At 39.4% G+C, this 19355-nt stretch overlaps 1 protein-coding gene across 1 annotated transcript in view; it reads right to left on the bottom strand.

Annotated features, from left to right (window-relative positions):
- Window positions 1-19355, bottom strand: part of MAOB (monoamine oxidase B) — a 142975-nt gene that overhangs the window by 75831 nt on the left and 47789 nt on the right. Inside the window, exons 2-3 of the mRNA XM_004376918.1 lie at window positions 7377-7471; window positions 3159-3296 (exon numbers count right to left, since the gene is read on the bottom strand). Coding sequence (XP_004376975.1) covers window positions 3159-3296; window positions 7377-7471 — 233 coding nt within the window. The remainder of the gene's footprint in view (window positions 1-3158; window positions 3297-7376; window positions 7472-19355) is intronic.

Raw genomic sequence — 19355 nt, 5'->3', positions numbered from 1 at the left:
TGGGGTTATTAACCAATGTCATAAAACAATATGTGTACTGACTGTTTAATGAGAAACTATTTGTTCTGTAAACCTTCATCTAAAGTACAATTAAGAAAAGAAAAAAAATCTTCATAGCATCTTCCCCAGGAGTAGATCCCATCTCAAGAAACCACTTTCTTTGCTCATCCATAAGAAGCAACTCCTGATCTGTTAGTGTTATCATGAGATTGCCGCAATTCAGTCACATCTTCAGGCTCCACTTCTGATTCTAGTTATCTAGCTTTTTCCACCATATCTGCAGTTACTTCCACTGAAGTCTGAACCCCTCAAAGTCATCCATGAGGGTTGGAATCAACTTCTTCCAAACTCCTGTTAATGTTGATATTTTGACCGCTTCCCATGAATCACAAATGTTCTTAAAGACATCTAGAATGTTGAATCCTTTCCAGAAGATTTTCGATTTTCGATCCATCAGAGGAATTATTGTCTATGGCAGCTATAGCCTTATGAAATTATTTCTTAAGTAATAAGACTTGAAAGTTGAAATTACTCCTTGATCCACGGGTTGCAGAATGGATGTTGTGTTAGCAGGCATGAAAACAACATTAATCTCCTTGCACATCTCTATCAGAGCTCTTGGGTGGCCAGATGCATTGTCAATGAGCAGTAATATTTTGAACGGAATCTTTTTTTCTGAGTAGTAGTTCTCAACAGGGGCTTAAAATATTCAGTAAACCATGTTGTAAACAGATGTGCTGTCATCCAGGCTTTGTTGTTCCATTTATACAGCACAGGCAGAGTAGATTTAGCATAATTCTTAAGGGCCCTAGGATTTTTGGAATGGTCAATGACCACTGGCTTCAACTTAAAGTCACCAGCTGCATTAGCCCCTAACAAGAGAATCGTTTGAAGCTTTGAAGCCAGGCATTGACTTCTCTCTAGCTATGAAAGTCGTAGATGGCATCTTTTTCCAATAGAAGGGTGTTTCGTCTACATTGAAAATCTGTTGTTTAGTGTAGCCACCTTCATCAACTATCTTAGCTAGATCTTCTGGATAACTTGCTGCAGCTTCTTCATCAGCACTTGCTGCTTCACCTTGCACTTTTATATTATAGACACAGCTTCCTTCCTTAAACTTCATGAACCAACCTCTACTAGCTTCAAACTTTTCTCCTGCAGCTTCCTTATCTCGATCAGCCTTCACAGAATTAAAGATAGTTAGGGTCTTGCTCTGGATTAGGCTTTAGCTTAAGGGAAAGTTGTGACTGGTTTGGTCTTCTATCCAGACCACTAAAACTTTCTCCATATCAGCAATAAGCCTGTTTTGCTTTCTTATCACTCGTGTGTTCACTGGAGTAGCACCTTTAATTTCCTTCAAGAACTTTTCCTTTGCATTCACATCTTGGCTAACTGTTTGACTCAAGAGGCCTAGCTTTTGGCATATCTCAGTTTTCAACATGCCTTCCTCACTAAGCTTAATCATTTCTAGCTTTTGATTTAAAGTGAGAGATGTGCAACTCTTCCATTCACCTGAACTCTTAGAGGCCGTTGTAGGGTTATTAATTGACCTAATTTCAATATTGTTGTGTCTCGGGGAATAGGGAAGCCCAAGACCCGGGACAGAGATGGGGAAACAGCCAGTCGGTGGAGCAGTCAGAACACATTTATTGATTAAGTTGGCCGTCTTATATGGACGTGGTTCATGTCACCCCAAAACAATTACAATAGTAATATCAAAGATCACTGATCATAGATCACCATAACAAATACACTAATAATGAAAAAGTTTGAAATATTGTGAGAATCATCAAAATATGACACAGAGACACGAAGTGAACACATGCTGTTGGAAAAATAGTGCAGATAGACTTGCTCTACTCAGGGTTGCCACAAACCTTCAGTTTATAAAAAACACAACATCTGCAATATGCAATAAAGCAAAGCACAATAAAATGAGGTAGGCCTGTATTTTTACAATAATAAAAAAAAGAAGAAAAACCTGAGTGTTGCTAGTCCCTTCTTTCTTCTAAGGGGATGATTCCTGTCTGTGGGAAAATATGTCTCTATGCTGCTCACTTCCACCTACTGAGACAAGTGATGAAGAGAAAAAAAAAAAAGACTGAAATTCAAAACCTCTGATAGTTCTTCTGTGGGACTCCAGGGTGGAACTCAGATTAGGTGACCCTGTGCTCGTCAGAGAACATCAGTGATTTTTTAGACCAGACAAATGTGTTGGGAAAACAGAGTATCAAAGAGATGTGAGGGGAGGTCTAAAGATCAGCAGCAACATAATGAAAGGCTGTAATTCATAGAGAAATGTGGCCAGTCAGAAATCCACAGAAGTGCAATGGTCCAGGGGGTTATTAGAATTAGAATGTCCGATATTCAGTTCTAAGTTGTTTGGGTTTCTGCAATTTAAAACCCCTCCATTGCTCAAAACTTCAGTCAAATTTGCTGCACACAAATGCATTGGGTGGTCTAAAGAAAATCGAGACAAAGAGCCTAGTTTGAACTTGGGCTTGCATAGATCAAAGGGAGAAAAACAGTTCCAGGACATGAGATATGAATGAGTATAAGGTGTCAGTGGAAGTAGGAACCATGAGCCACAATGATCATGAGAATGAGAGACCCAGTAAACTCACATAAATTTTGGGGAAATCAATGGAGCTTTCCCATAAAAGACACGACTTGGAACCTGAGTCACTTTTACCCAAATCTCAAAAGAAGAGTAACCTTAGCTGATATATGCGACACAATGACAAACTTCCAAAATATTCCATTAGACATACTGTAAATACTCTTTAAAATGTGAATTCTATGGCAACATTTGTAAAACTGTACACTAGTTTTTGTATAACATGAAACAGTCCCAGGTATTTAAATAGAGGCATTTAATAAATCAATCACAAACATTTTTTTTCTATTAGTTTTGTTGGCGTTTGTACCAAACGGATGATACCACCTCATCAATAACCTTCCCAAACAGATTTAGAATCCCCACCTAATTCCCCTTTGATAAGAATGAATAAATTCTCAGAATGGCTGAAATATATTTATAAAATACATACACATTATTCAGAGATGCAGAAGATTCTCTGAGAGAATGATCTAGAAATCATATATGGGAATATCCATAGACAAGTCTTCAAATCCTTCAAAGGCTGGCCCAGGCTTACCTTTACATGGTGTATCAGACGCTCTACTTCTTTTACTTTGTAGGTCTCCAATCCTAGCTCCTTGGCTAATCTTAAAATACGATTCTGGGTTGGCCCAACATAGGATCCTCCAAGGTCCACATATTTAACCTTTTGGTTCTGTTTTCAATGGAAAAAAATTAAGACGAATATTTGTGAAATAAGCAAATGTATACATTGGCACATCACAGGCTATAGATAAGCCTTGAGGTGTATCCATGGAAAACTGGATTCTCTTCTCAACTCCACTTCGTTCACATGACTTAACAGTTATTAAATTAATCATTAATTTAAAACAGGCAAGAGACTTCTGAACCCCATTATTCACAATATACCACAACATGGCTTAGTTTTTAGTACCCTGAATTTGTAAGCTATGAGCTGTTGATGAATTTCTCTTTATTCAGTACCTCAGGCTAATTTTAAGCACCTAATGCTAGAAGAAGAAGCCTTGGTGGCACAGTGGTTAAAACGCTTGGCTGCTAACTGAAAGGTCAGCAGTTTGAACCCACCATCCTCTCTCCTCAGGAAAAAGATGTGTCAGTCTGCTTCTATAAAGATTACAGCCTTGGAAAATCTATGGGCAGTTCTACTATGTCCTACAAGGTCACTATGGGTTGAAATCGACTCGACAACAATGGGTTTGGTTTTGGGAATGCTAGAGGAGGGAGCCTTGGTGGTGCAGTGGTGAAGTGCTCTCCTACTAACCAAAATGTCGGCAGTCCTAACCCACCAGGTGCTCCAGGGGAGAAAGAAGTGGCAGTCTACTTATGTAAAGATTACAGCTTTGGAAACCCTCTGGGGCAGTTCTACTCTGTCCTATAGGGTTGGTCTGAGTTGGAATTGACTCGAAGGCACACAACAACAGCAACAATGCTAGAGGAAAGGCAAAAAAGGAAATTATCACTTCTTATGTGGTTTGCTAATCCAGACATTTGAAAGATAGCGTTAGAAAATATTTGGTAATAATTTGGATCTTTGAAATTGCTCTTATGTTTAGTATCATTTTTTTCTATATGGTTTTGAATCAGCTTCACCTCCAATGACTATGGAGCAAACTTTGACCAAGAAGTGAGTAGGAAAGCTCTCTATCTCTGAGTGTGTCTAAGCAGAACTGAGTGCCTATTAGTCAGGGACACCAGAGAAGGTCCTCCTTTTCTGCTTTTGTTTGTTTAGCATCTAGCTCCCTACCCATCCCCACAAAAATAACATACATATGAGTTGAATTGTGTCCCCCCAAAAATATATGATGAAGTCCTATGAATGTGATCTTGTTTGGAAATAGGGTTTTTGCAGATGCAGTTAAGATGAGGTTATACTTGATAGGATGGACCCTAATCCAATATGACTAGTGTCCTTATAAGACAAGGAGAAGAGACATAGTGATAGACCCAGAAGGAAGATGGTCATGTGATTATGATGGAAGAGATTGGAGTGATGTTGGCAAAAGCCAGGGAAGAGCTGGGCTACCAGAAGCTGGAAGAGATAAGGAAGGATTTTCCCCTAGAACCTTTGGAGAGAGCATGACCCTGCTAACACATTGAATTCGGACTTCTAGTCTCCAGAATTGTGAGAGAGTAAATTTCTATTGTTTTAAGTCAATAATAGTAATAATAGTAATAATAAACAATAGTAACATACGTTTCACAAGCAGGGATCTTTGTTCATTGATTATTATAGATTGAATTTTGTCTCCCAAGAAGATATGTTGAAGTACTAACCCTTGGTACCTGTGAATGCGACTTTGTTTGGGATCTGAGTGATGTCCTTACATAAGAGGAGAAAAGACACAGAGAGACAGAGGAAAAACAGCCATGTGAAGATGCATTTACAAGCCAAGGAATGTCTGAGGCTACCAGAAGGCGGAAGAGACAAGAAAGGATCTTCCCCTAGAGGTTTCAGAGGAACTATGGCTGGTCAACACGTTGATTTGGACTCCCAGCCTACAGAACTGTGAGATGATAAATTTCTGTTCTTATAAGCCTCCCAGTTTGTGGTATTTTGTTACGGCAGCCCAAGGAAACTAATACATTGATTTATTCCAAATACCTATAGTAGTTGCCCAATAAATTTTGCTGAAAAAATGAAAGAAGAGTGTTTTTTTTTTTTTAACTCAGCAGTTACTCATATTAAATGAGCCTCTTTCATGTACAAGACTATCTTATGTACCAGATGTTGTGGAGTATATGAAGATTCAAGACCTAGAGGAGATAAGATGCACACAGGTAAGAACCTATGTGGCAACATGCAATAATTATCATGTGTGTGGAACTTACAAGTAGCTTCTGACTGGAGTAGGAAGGGATGATATCCTGGAGGGATGCTGTCATGGATTGAATTGTGTCCCCAAAAAATATCTGTCAACTTGGCTAGGTCATGATTCCCAGTATTGTATGATTGTCTACCATTTTGTCACCCGATGTGATTTCCCTATGTGTTGTAAATCCTATCACTGTGATGCAATAAGATGGATTAGTGGCAGTTATAGTGATGAGATCTATGAGATTAAGTTGTGTCTTGGGTCAATCTCTTTTGCGATATAAAAGAAAGAAGGGAGCAGAGAGACATGGGGACATCATACCACCAAGAAAGCAGCACCAGGAGCAGAGCATGTCCTTTGGACCTGAGGTTCCTGGGCTGAGATGCTCCCAGACCAAGGGAAGATTGACAACAAAGATCTTCCTCAAGAGCCGACAGAGAAAGCCTTGCCCTGGAGCTGGTGCCCTGAATTTGGACTTGTAGCCCACTAGACTGTGAGAGAATAAATTTCTCTTTGTTAAAACCATCCACTTGTGGTATTTCTGTTAGAGCATTACTAGATAACTAAGACAGATGTGAAACTAGAACTTGGAAGATAGACATGGTTTTGCTGTGTGACAATGGTAAAAAGAAATATTTTAGGGGCAGGTAATGGCATAAACAAGGTCCCAGGGTGGCGCAAGTGGTTTGCAACTGACTGCTAACTAAAGGTTGGTGGTTCAAACCCACCCAGCAGCTCTGTGGAAGAAAGGCCTGACAATCTGCTTCTGTAAAGACTACATCCAAGAAAATCCTACGAAATAGTTCTAATCTGTAACACATGGGGTTGCCATAAGTCGGAATCTACTCGACAGCAAAAGGTTTGATTTTTATTTTAATGGCATAAACAATGGTCCAGAGACAGGAGAGCTAGGGCAAGTTTGAAGAACTGCATGGAATCACAAATAACTAGGGCATAGGGTTTATGTCAAGATCAATAACAAATAAGGCTTTCAAGCATAACGTCTTCTGGTTCCCAAGACTGGGGGAGGTCTCCTATGGCACCACCTCCACTGTAACTGTAATTACAGTTGTAATTGTAAATGAGTCAGTATCCTCCAGGAGACTATGAACTCCTTGGGCAAGGCCATGCTTTGGTGATCACTATGCTTGACAAACAGTAGGCACTCAACAGGTATTTGTTGAGGAAAATTCAATTGTGAAGGCCTAGAAGTAAAGAATGGGTATAAAATGCTAGACATATATCATTTGAAGAATCCTTCCAAAAGGTAAGCTGTAAATCCAGATTTTATATTTCTTAGCTCTCTAGGAATGAAACTATACTTTTAGCATCTAACTGTATTATTCAAATCTTGAATGTCTGGAAATGAGGGATTTCCTTGCAGAGAAATCTACTTTACTTTGTTTTATGTTCAATGGAATAGAAAATAATTGATTTTAGTCAATTGTGTCAGAATTGAAACAATTAACTAGCAACTGAAATAAAGGCACTTATAAAATGGCAAAGAATTCATTTAAAAACTATGACAACAAGCTGAAAGAAAGAGAAAGAAGGAAAATTAGCCAGGTAAATTTTACTTAGTGAGGTTGGTTGGAATGATTGTGTTGGTGTTAGAGAGGCCTTGAAGTTTGAAGTTAAGGATGGAAAGCACAAATAATTTTTGATAATTTTCTTTCTACTACACACACCCACACAACTGCCTATATCCCCCCTCAACTTTATGGTGCCAAGTATCATGAGGTGAGATTAGAAAAGGGACAGAAGAAAGAGTTTAAAAGGAGGCTATTTGAGAGAGAGGCTGTAAAGTATGTTTTCAAGTAATTTTTACCCTCTCAGAAAGAGTCAAATGAAAGTCAAGACTTTCAAGGAAAACAAACCAAAAAACAAAAACAAAACCAGCTTCAGTCCCACTTTTCTTTACCCCACCCTAAATGTCTTACCCTGACGGTATAGGTCCTGCCTCCCACACGGTCCCGGGCTTCCAGAACAACCACATTCAAGCCAGACTGGTGGAGAAGTTTGGCTGCTGCCATACCTGGGAGAAAATACAATGAAGCATAAGAAGCAAATACTTTACAGGCTCCACTCCAAGGTATACACCCTAGGGATTTAATAGAAGTGACATATGCACACCTCTATTCATTGCAGCTCTATTCACAATAACAAAAAGATGGAAACAACCTAGTATTGATATTCCCATTTTATGGCCAAGGAAACTGAAGCACAAAGAGATACTCAAGGTCACCTAATGGAGTAGGTGGCTAAGCCAATAAGTTTAGCTCCAGTGTCTGTGTTTGTAACTATCATGCCATTCTGCTTTCCACTGGGCCTCGTATCTATCCTCTCTATTGATTGCATCTACCAATTTTCGCTACAGGGAGAAATTACAAAGTTATTTTTCTGGATCAACGTGTTTTTAGAACACACTTGTATCTTGTGCTTTGATAGGAATCCATACAACATAAAGTATGAGCCCAAGGTAAAAGCCATAATGAAAAGCCGAGGCTTCAGTCACCATTTATTGGCTTTCCTAAAAAAGAAAATCCAGTTTTCAGAGAGGCTGATTTGACATTTCATTATTGGCATTAATCCATCTTCTGATCCCTGTTCCTGAGTGCAGGGACAGGGCCTCCAGTTCCTTTGGAGAGTGGCAGGGTAATGCCTCCAAAGGTCACAGCCCTCACACAGTATACATGAGCATTGTACAACCCTAATTTAGCAATACACGGCTTGGATTTTTACCTCCATAAGGGGAAAAAAATTATATTCAAATTTGAATTGCAGATAATTCAATGACATTTCTCTTATCAAGCATCAGTTCAACAAATGAAATAACATGCAGCCATAATAACAGCTGTTATCAGGGAGCTCAGATACACCGCCTGAGCATGCCAAGGTTTAAACAAAATGCTTTAGAATGAAATATAACATCACTTGTATACACTAGCATGTTATATTTCACAAAAGATACTGTCTTTTAGTAAGTGAAGTTACCCATTCTTACCTGATGCTAAACATAAACAGCTATTAAAACAAACCAGGGTCTTATCAAACCATTGAATAGAGTCCTCTATGCTCATGTGCCTTAAAAAAATCATAAAAAGAAAATTACAAAGTAAAAATATCTTTAAAGAGGGCAATATGAAAGTATTTTATTGGAAATACCTCACAATTGTTTTCACTACTGTTCATATGGGAGTTGTCTTAGTTAATTAGTGCTGCTATAGTAGAAATATCACAAGTGGATGGCTTCAACAAAGAGAAATTTATTCTTTCACAGTCTAGGAGGCTAGAAGTCCAAATTCAAGGTGCCAGCTCCAGGGGAAGGCTTTCTCTCTGTCGGCTCTAAGGGAAGGTCCTTGTCATCAATCTTCCCCTGGTCATCAAGCTTCTCAGCACAGGGACCCCGGGTCCAAAGGACAGGCTCCCCTCCTGGTTCTTCACTCTTGGTGACATGAGGTCCTCCTCTTCTCTGCTGGATTCCCTTTTTTATATCTCAAAAGGGACTGACTCAAAATACAACCTAATCCTGTAGATTGAGTCCTGCCTCATTAACATAAATGCCTCTAATCCTGCCTCATTAACATCACAGAGGCTAGGATTTACAACACATAGGATAAAATGGAGGACAACCACACAATAGTGGGAATCATGGCCTAGCCAAGTTGAAACACATTTTTGGGGGACACGATTCAGTCCACAGCAGGGGTATTCAAAATGTTTGTTGGACATCAACCGACAAAAATTGATTTGAAGAACAATTGGTTTTTCAGTATCTGTGCTTAGGGAAGATATCTGTGGCTTAGAGAAGTCATTGAAATTTGAAAGTAGAGAATTTTAGGAAACTTAAGAAACTGAGGAAGGAGACTTGGTGGTGCAGTGATTAAAGTGCTCGGCTGCAAACCAAAAGGTCAGCAGTTCGAACCTGCCAGCGGCTCCACAGGAGAAAGATGTGGCAGTCTGCTCCCATAAAGATTACAGTCTTGGCCTGAGGGCTTGGGACTACAGTCTCTGGGGACATCTAGTTCAATTGGTATAACAGAGTTTATAAAAAAAAATGTTCTACATCCTACTTTGGTGAGTAGCGTCAGGGGTCTTTAAAGCTTGTGAGCGGCCATCTAAGGTACTCCACTGGTCTCACCCCTTCGGGAGCAAGGGAGAATGAAGAGAACAGGATACAAGGAAAAAATTAGTCCAAAGGACTAACGGACCTCAGCTACCAAGGCCTCCACCAGACTGAGCCCAGTATAGCTCGATGGTGCCCGACTACCACCACAGACTGCTCTGACAGGGTCACAACAGAGGGTCCCGGACAAAGCTGGAGAAAAATATAGAACAAAATTCTAACTCACATAAAAAGACCAGACTTACTGGCCTGACAGAGACTGGAGAAATCCTGAGAGTATGGCCCCCGGACACCCTTTTAACTCAGTACTGAAGTCACTCCTGAGGTTCACCCTTCAGCCAAAGATTAGACAGGCCCATAAAACAAACAAGAATACACGTAGCTCAACTATGTATATGAGACTAAATGGGCACGCCAGCCCAGGGGCAAGGAGAAGGCAGGAGAGGACAGAAAAGCTGGATGAATGGAAATGGGTAACCGAGTCAAGAAGGGAAGAGTGTTGAGATGTTGTGGGGTTGGCAACAAATGTCACAAAACAATATGTATATTAATTGTTTAATGAGAAACTAATATTCTCTGTGAACCACCTAAAACACGAGGAACATATATATAAAAAAATGAAAATAAAAAAACTTTTGGATTAAAAAAAAAGATTACAGCCTTGGAAATCCTATAGGACAGGTCTGCTCTGTCCTATTGGGTCACTATGAGTTGGAATCAACTGATGGCAATGAGTTTAGAAGAAACTGAGGAGGTGGAATCTGGACAGGAGGTGTTAAGACTGTCCTCTCAAGGGATTTCTTAGTGATGAATTGTAAAGGGACTAATGATTTGACTAATCAAAGAATAAGCAAATAACTATAGAGAACCTCTCTGGCTTACAAGAGGGTTGTTTCCCAAGAGTGTATTTCTATGTTGATTAGAACTCTTTACACATTTTGCCACAGAAACAAAAAGATGTGAGATGTAGCATTCTCTGGGAAGTCTAGAAATGTTAAAATGTAATAGTGCTTAAAAAAAGTGATAAAGTAGCAGAAATACATTTGCTCTAAAACACTAGCCAATGTAATTGGCACTGTTTAAACACACAAGAGTTTCCCAATACAGTGCAAAAGCAGTTTAAAAATGAAAATATTCACAATAACAACAGTCATCACCAGTAACCATTGAGCACTTACTTTGGTCTGTGTGAAGTGCTTTACACACATAGCTCATTTGATTCTCATTACAATGCTGAGGGGTAAGTATTATTATCCTCATTTTAACATGAAAAAAAAGGAGGCTTAGAGAAGTTCACTGACTTGCAAAAGGTTACACAATTAGTAAGTGCCAAGGTCAAAGATCAACCCAAAACTTGAACTCTTAGTCATCACCCTTGGACCAAAAAGGGGGGGAATGAAAATAAGATTCATGTCTTACAACATTCTGCTCTACGTCTAAACATAAAAATCTTAAAATATCAATTTTTCTCTTAAACAGATATCTAACTTTTGCAAACAATTTGGAGAAAGTTCATAATCACTGTGTACTTAAAAAAGCTAATTAAACCTGAATTTAATATGCAAGATCAATTGTGTAATATTTCACAAACTGAATATCATTTGGCACTCTCAGAAGCATCCAGTATGTACTCTTGACAGACCTCCCGACAGGCCATCTCATCTACTTTTTGCCTCCAAATGGTGCAGGGTTAATAGCATTTTGTCTTAGGGAGTCACCCTTGGATGAATAGTCCAAAGCATGGCACACAATAACATTGGCATACTACTGCTATAAAATCATAAAAAATACTGAATCTCTTCAAGAGCAGTTCATTTGAAAAAGTTTTCATCAAAGTGATGACTATCTTGATTATGATTAGACACCCATATTATTTTAACTACCTATAAATCAGTGGTGTGTAGCAATATTAGCATTCTGTGCTTCAATTTTGTGCCATGGAAACTGGTCTAAGAGCTAGACGCTTTAGGAGACTGAAAATATACACCGGCAGTAACACAGAAGGGAGCTTCTTCAAAGTGTCTTAACAGAGCTAGACAAGTGGAGGAGTTAGGATATAGAGGGAAGAGAAAAGTCACCATCTGCCTCAGTCTTTGTCAATCTCTCACATCCTCCATATCAAAAATCGAATATTTAAAAATAACTTTTCCAAATGTTTAACATGCAAAGTCAGTTGTTTTAGGACATTATGAAACATCTGTACTTTGATACTACATAAGAATTTTTTCCCAGTTTCAAGCACCAAAAAAAACAAACGAAAAAAGAATCATGTTAACAAAAATTGACAATGAAATCACCCATACCTCAAATCATCTCTAACCTTGTAACCCTGGTAAAAGATATAGGCATGCCTCCAGGAAGGATAAAAGTCAAGAATATGCAAATATACCTAATCACTCCTGTCACTTCTGATGAAACTATGGTTTTATGAGGAAATTCTAGAAATAACCAAGTGTTTTTCTGATCAAAGAACTGGAAGTCTTTGATGTCTCTTTAAAAAATGTTTTTTTTTTAGCTATTTAATACAAATATGCACACATAAAAAGTCTGTGGTAGGAAGAAAAATGTCCACAATTTGAAAGCAAATTCATTAAAGGAAGTAGTATCTGTAGGAGAGAATGCCTTGGTGGCTCAGTGGTAGAATCTTCACTTTCGGAGTGGAAGATTCTGATTCAATTCCCAGCCAATGCACCTCAAGCGCAGCTACCACCTGTCTGTCACTGGAGACCTGCATGTTGCTGTGATGCTGAATCCCAGGTTTCAATGGAGCTTCCAGACTAAGAGCTTGGCTGCTAAGCAAAAGGTCGGCAGTTCAAATCCACCAGCCACTCCTTGGACACCCTATGGGGCAGTTCTACTCTGTCCTATAGGGTTGCTATGAGTCAGAATCGACTCGACAACAACGGGTTTAGCTTTTTTTGGTTTTCCAGACTAAGATGGACAAGTAAGAAAGGCTTGGTGATCTACTTCCAAAAAAGCAGCCAGTGAAAACACTGTGGATCACAATGGCCCAATCCACAACTGATAACAGGAATGGCACAGGACCAGGCAACATTTTGCTCTATTGTGCATGGGATTGCCAGGAGTTGGTGGCTGACTTGATGGCAGCTAATAACAACAAGAATTTGTAGGCAGAATTCAGATGTTAACTGTTGAACTTTTCAACACAGATTTAGAGAGGAGACTCAGAACAGGTAAAGCCATCACTAAAAACAGCTAATGTTATTGAGAACTGACTGTGTGCCAGCTTCTATTCTAAGTGTTTTATACGTAATAACTCATTTATTCTCCCAACACCTCTATGTAGTAAGCAGATGTAGAAAGTAAAGCATAGAGAGGCCAAGTAATGTACTGATCATGACACAGCTAGCAAGTGGCAGAGCCAATATTCAAATCCAGGCAATCGGACTCCAGATAACATGCCCCATACCCTTCATCATGCTGAACGGTGAGACATTGAAAGCATTCCTTTGGATATCACGGCCAATGCAAGGATGCTCCCCAGCAAGGACACTACCAGCATGTTCAGTGCCTTTGTGTAAATTACAAGAAGGCATATCCTCCTGGCAGGTAAATTTCAAAAGTGTCCTTCCTTCAAGTGAATGCAGCCCACATCATGCAAAGCATGGTTAGCAGAGAGTGGGTTGGGTTGCATCCTCCCCTTTCACCGCATCAGCCCTGCCTTATGCAGGGCACCACCTGAACAGCTTTATGCTGTGGCCTTGAAACTCAGAAAACACTTCCTGAATGATAAGAATGTGACGATCTTCTCTGGAACCCCAACCCTGCCTTTGTCTCCTCAATGCTAGTTCACAGTTGTCACTTAAAGATTTGTTGAATGGATTTATTTAATGTCCTTCAACGAAGATGACATTGAATTTAGTCAATAAATAAATGACTGCCATATGTATCTACATAAACATAGTATATTCTATATGTTACAAGAAACTAAAATATTTACACATACTGAAACTGATGTCCTCTGCTCACACTAAAAATGTTAAAGGATATCCTTGACTTTTTCAAAGAGAAAGGATTGGAAAGAAAGATAGCACTGTACAAGTTTCCAACACTCACACCCATTCAACCCTTAACAATAACCCTGTGAAGTTGGCATTGGTATTCCCATTTTTCAGATAGGAAATGGAGGCTCAGGGAGATTAAAGGGCTTGCTCAGAGTTATACAGCCAGCAATGGCAGAACTAGGTCTGAAACCCACATTACATTTCTGCTGCATTACTTCGAATCCAATACAAAGGTCTGTGTTGTCAAAACAAAATTCTCAGTGTATGCAGAATTTTAAAATCAGATTTTTTTTTGTTTATTTCTTTATTAGCTTTCTCAGAAAGACTATCTTGATGAAAATCCCCTGGAGCCTGTCAGTGCCAATATGTATCATTATTTTGATCACTGAGAAACAAAGTCTGGAATTATGTTACTCACATCTTGCCTAAAAAATGAAAAAGATAGACTGCAAGCCTTCTTGGAAGCACCATAACCCTTGCACTCCTTTCTCTAATACCGTCAAAATATATAACACAGAAACAAATGGCAATAGATTATAAAATAAAGTAGACCTTTACCGAAGCCTCAAGCTGTGATGATTTATGCTCTTGAAAGCGATAAAAAAAAAAACCAGCAAGCTTTCACAAGTTGCCATAGAAACCTTTATCCAGATGCTGCTGCTTCAACATACTAGAATGAGATTGCCTTCCAATGTCTTTCAGAATATGTCTAAAACCATAAAAATTGTTTCTTCATCATGCTTTATATGCAAATGATTGCATTTTCCTGAAATGTCAGCCATCATAATGAGTCTTGTTTCATTTCCAAGCTTTTTTCTGTTTACCCTTTGTTGTTTGAAAGGAGTTGAATATCTTCTGTGTATTGTAATCATGGTAGACAAAATGTGTTTTCTCTTTACCTTAACATGGTTTCCTATGGAAAAAAAAAAGGAAGCAAAGCCAGAAATTATAGGCTTGTCTTTCTCAAGTTTGCATGTTTTATTATTCATTTTAAAAACTGCTTTATAAAACTAAACTTTTAATTCACCTGCCTCAAATCCATTTGGGAGTTAGAAGGGATATGCATGAATAAATAAACACATACTCTTCCAAAAATACTATTTTAAAAAATATAAAGGAGAATCATATGATGTCATGATAGTTTTCTCGACTGTGATCTGAGGATGAAACCTCTCACCATCATTATAGTAGCCCTCCTATGGACTTGTTGTTACTGTTAGCTGCTGTTGAGTTAGCTCCAACTCATGGCAACCTTATGTATAACAGAATAAAACGTTGCCTGGTCCTGCACCATTTACATGATCATTGGTATGTTTGAGTGTATTGTGGTGGCTATTGTGTCAACCCATCTCATTGACGGTGTCTCTTGGTTTTGCTAGCTCTCTACCAGACATGATGTACTTTTATTATATATATAAAAAAACAAATAGGGGCTACAGATGCTCATACTTCTTAGAAATAACCAATCACCTCATGGGATTAGTTTTCTTGGTTTGAAGACTTAGGGTCACAATTTCATGGAAAAAAATCGGTCAATTGCCATAATATAGTTCATAAAATTTATGTTCTATGTCCTAGTTTGATAAGTAGCATCTAGGGTCTTAGAAGCTTGTAAGCTGCCATCTAAGATACAACTATTGGTCTCTACTCATCTGGAGTAAAGAGAAAAAAGGAAACCCAAGAATCAGAGAAGGAACCAGTCTACAGGACTAATTTTCTCCATGAACCACGATCTCCTCTACCTTGAGACCAGAGAACTAGATGGTGCCTGGCTACCACTGTAGAACATCCTGATCAGGGTCACAGCAGATGAATCCTGATAGAGAGAAAATGTGGACCAGAAATTTAAATTCTCAAAGAATCCAGACTTACTGAATCCATTGAAACTGTAGGAATCCCCGAGACTATTTCCCGGAGATACTATTTAAACCTTGAACAGAAAAGATCCCCTGAAGTCACCTTCTAATTAAATAGCAGGTTAACTCAAAAAGTAAAGAATGTCACACTTGAGTACTGCACTCTTAAAAAATTATCCATATGAGACCAAATGGTCAACAGGTATTCTAAAGCATGGATGAGAAGGTTGAGGGGCAGTGAGATGAAGTTAATGGGAATGGAGCAACTAGAACGGAAATTGTGAGAATGCTGACAAAATGTGAAGAACATAACCAATGTCACTGAACAATATATGCAGAAATTATTGAATGGGAACCTGTTCTGCTGTGTGTAGTTTCACCAAAAATACAATAAAAGATTAAAATAATAATAATAATGGGCCAAGCAGATTATTTTTTGTTTGTGTACATGTGTGTTTGCTTGTTTTTTTAATCTAACCTGGAAGACTCACGCTAAGACTGTATAGTCCCACCTTAAGGGTGTTTAAAGCTAGACTCATATAGAGTGTACAGACTCACACTCACTGTCTAGCATGTTAGTGTGTGTATGTGTATGTTGAAACTGTAAACAACATACATGACCAGGAGTATTACCTAGGGGTGGGGATGGGATCGAGGCAGTGATGCATATGTTATTACTGCTCCTGCAACTCTCGCTGGGGATTGGGTGCCATGCTTTCTGCTAAAAAAAAACAGGGGGAAAGCATAGAGTAACTACAATAAATAAGTAACTATAGTTGGAGAAAGAAAACACAGATTCTTGTGAAGTCAAAACACAATTTGCATCCTCACACCTGCTTTTTTTTTTAAATTGATTCAACTAGAACAGACCTTGTATCCAGAATTATAAACAGGCAAACAGAGGGCCAAGAAGAAAAGGAAAAGGTATGGTGCTTCCAGAAAACACTATTAAGGTAAGTGTCCTGTGAGGAAGTATGTGCTGAGCACACCTGCTAAAGAGTGCTGGCGTGCGGGGATAAGGAAAATGGTATGTTTTCTTGTAAGCTGGTTTCACGTGTGGATGGCCTCTGCCCAACTGCCTTTCAGCTGACTCTCCCTGATTTTTCACTCATGCCTAAGGTTGGCGTCTCTGGCAGCAGCCTAGAGGTGAAAAGTCAAAGAATATTCTCCAACACCAGTGAGAATCAGCAACCCCATCCAGAGTTTAGGAATATGCCCTCAAAAAAGAAAAAAGATTCTACATGATATTTTGAGAAGTGTTCAACCGTTTTACTTCTGATAAAAGACCCTTAAATTCTACTGTTTTAAAAATTCAATTATAGCAGTTTTTATATCATGCTTGTATCTACTTCCACTTTCTTTCTTTTGTTTGTTCCATTTTACTAAAATTTTAGTTATGCATGTTTTTCCCTATTAAATAGAAACCCCCAGTGGAAAGTCCGTGCCTTCTCCACCACCTCCACCAACATCCCTCATCTATAACATCAAGTAGAAAGCCCCCTCTAGTACCTCAAGACAGATTGCCCATTCCATGACCATATGGACATAAAATTAGAACTCAGGGAAAGGCTGATGGACCAAAAGCTCTTTATTGTAATGATGCAATACATTTTCCCTGGCCTCTGTCTTCCTGACAAAGGAAAGGTACCTGCTGATCTGGCTGCAAAGAATTTTATCCCACATTTCGGGCAAGCTACTTCCACTCCACACTTTCCAAGTGGTAGACTCTGGAAGTTACATTTACCTGGCCTTGCTGCTATGAGTTATAGATATTAAGGTTCAGGCAAGATATCTTCCTCATTTTTTGTTCCAAGCCAGGGTTTGAAAACTCAAAAGCACTGGGGAGCTGGGGAGGGTAAGTGTATTCATTTTCTAGTTTCCTTTTGTTCCTGCCATAACAAAGTACCACAAACTGGGTGGCTTGCAACAACAGAAATGTATTCTTTCACAGTTCTGAGGCTATAAGTCTGAAATCAAGGTATTGGCAGAGCCATGTTCTGAAGGTTCTAAGGGAAGATCCTCCCTTGCCTCTTCCAAACTTCTAGAGGTGGCCAGCAACCCTTAGCATTCCTTCACTTGTATCACTACAATCTCTGTTCCATCTTTGCATGCCTGTCTTCCTTCTGCATCTCTTCTCCTCTTTTATAAGGACACCAGGCATGTTGAGTTAAGACCCACCCTATTCCGGTATAACCTCATGCTAACTGATAGTATTTTCAAAGACTTTATTTCTGTCATGGATTGATTGTGTCCCCCCAAAAATGTGTGTAGCAACTTGGCTAGGTCATGATTCCCAGTATTGTATAATTGTATAATCTGATGTGATTTCCTTGTGCGTTGTAAACCCTTATCACTACGATGAGGTTATATGTGATCTCCTTTTGTGTTGTAAATTCTATCACTGTGATTAGGTTATGCTGATGAGGTTTACAAGATTAGATAGTGTCTTAATCTAATCTCTTTTGAGAGAGAAGCAAGCAGAGACACATGGGAACCTCATACCACCAAGAAAGCAGTGCTAGGAGCAGAGCATGTCCTTTGGACCTGAGGTTCCTGCGCAGAGAAGCTCCCAGACCAAGGAAAGACCGATGCATTACAAGGACCTTTCTCCAGAGCCAACAGAGGGAGAAAGCCTTCTCCTGGAGCTGATGCCCTGAATTTGGACTTGTAGCCTACTGGACTGTGAGAGAATAAACTTCTCTTTGTTAAAGCCATGCACTTGTGGTATTTCTGTTAGAGTAGCACTAGATGACTAAGACAATTTCTAAGCAAGGTCCCATTCACAAGTACCAGAGATTAAGACTTCAACATATACTTTTGAGGGGGTCACAGTTCCACCCACAACAGTAGGTAAAGTGTGAATCTGGCAGGTGTAAAACAATAGCCAGGGCAAGGGCTGTGGGGAGCTGAAGAGTGCATGCCCTGGAAAACAACACTCAAAATCAAATTTTAAAACACTGGAGAGCAATCCCCAAACTGCAAGAGATTTGACCTGTGGGTACAGTTTAGAACCTCTGCTCTAAACTAGTGTCTTGGCCTCATTTCATTAATGGGGAAGTGGCTTCAGCAGAGGGTGCCATTTTCCTGGATCCTCACTGATCGAGTCAGCTTCCTGTATGGCTCCAAAGATGGCAGTTCTTCCTGTTCCAAAGCAGGGATCTTCATCAAACCACTAAGGAAATCCCTGGTTTTCAGCATATTAACAATGTAGGGATAATTGACAAACCTGACACCAATGAATAATCAGATTCTACCCATTTTCCTAGGGTTTTTTGTTTTGTTTTGTTTTGTTTTGGCTTATTACTTGGGCTTAGTCATCTGCTCAGGAGCTCAAGCCTAAAACCAGGGCTTCATCCTTGAGTCTTCTTGGTTTCTCATTCCATCTTACCCATAAAACGCTACAAGGTCCAGTATGACCTGGCCACTGCCAAATTCTCTAGCCTCTTATCCTTCCATTCCCTACTCTGCACTCTACACTGAATCCCCCTGTTTTTCTTTCCATGTCCCACACTGTTTAGTGTTTCCAGGCCTTTGTTCTGCTAGGATATTTTTACCAAATTCCAACTCATCTTCCAAAACACAGCTCAAGTATCACCTCCTCTAGACAATTTGCTCTAACCAGCCTCCAGATTGTGTCAGGAGCCTCAGCTAAGGGTTTCCATAGCAACCAATGAACACTTCACCCCCTACTAGATCAACCACAATAAGAATGAAAAGGCCGTGGCAGGCCAGGAGAAGGCTGGTTGAGGCAGTTTTCATCTAAGTCCACAAGACTCTTTTGGGAGCTCCACAATTTTAAACTTCTCACTCAAATTATTTTTGGAAAGAGGCTCTTCCTGTTATTTCATACCAACAGACTGGAGATAGGTTGAAACCTCCCCAAGTCTGGCCAAAACCCATCTTGAGGTTTGA

The sequence above is a fragment of the Trichechus manatus genome, unplaced genomic scaffold (genome assembly GCF_000243295.1).
Source record: "Trichechus manatus latirostris isolate Lorelei unplaced genomic scaffold, TriManLat1.0 scaffold00046, whole genome shotgun sequence".
In the NCBI taxonomy this organism is placed as follows: Eukaryota; Metazoa; Chordata; class Mammalia; order Sirenia; family Trichechidae; genus Trichechus; species Trichechus manatus.
This window is presented reverse-complemented; position numbering and strand designations above follow the sequence as displayed.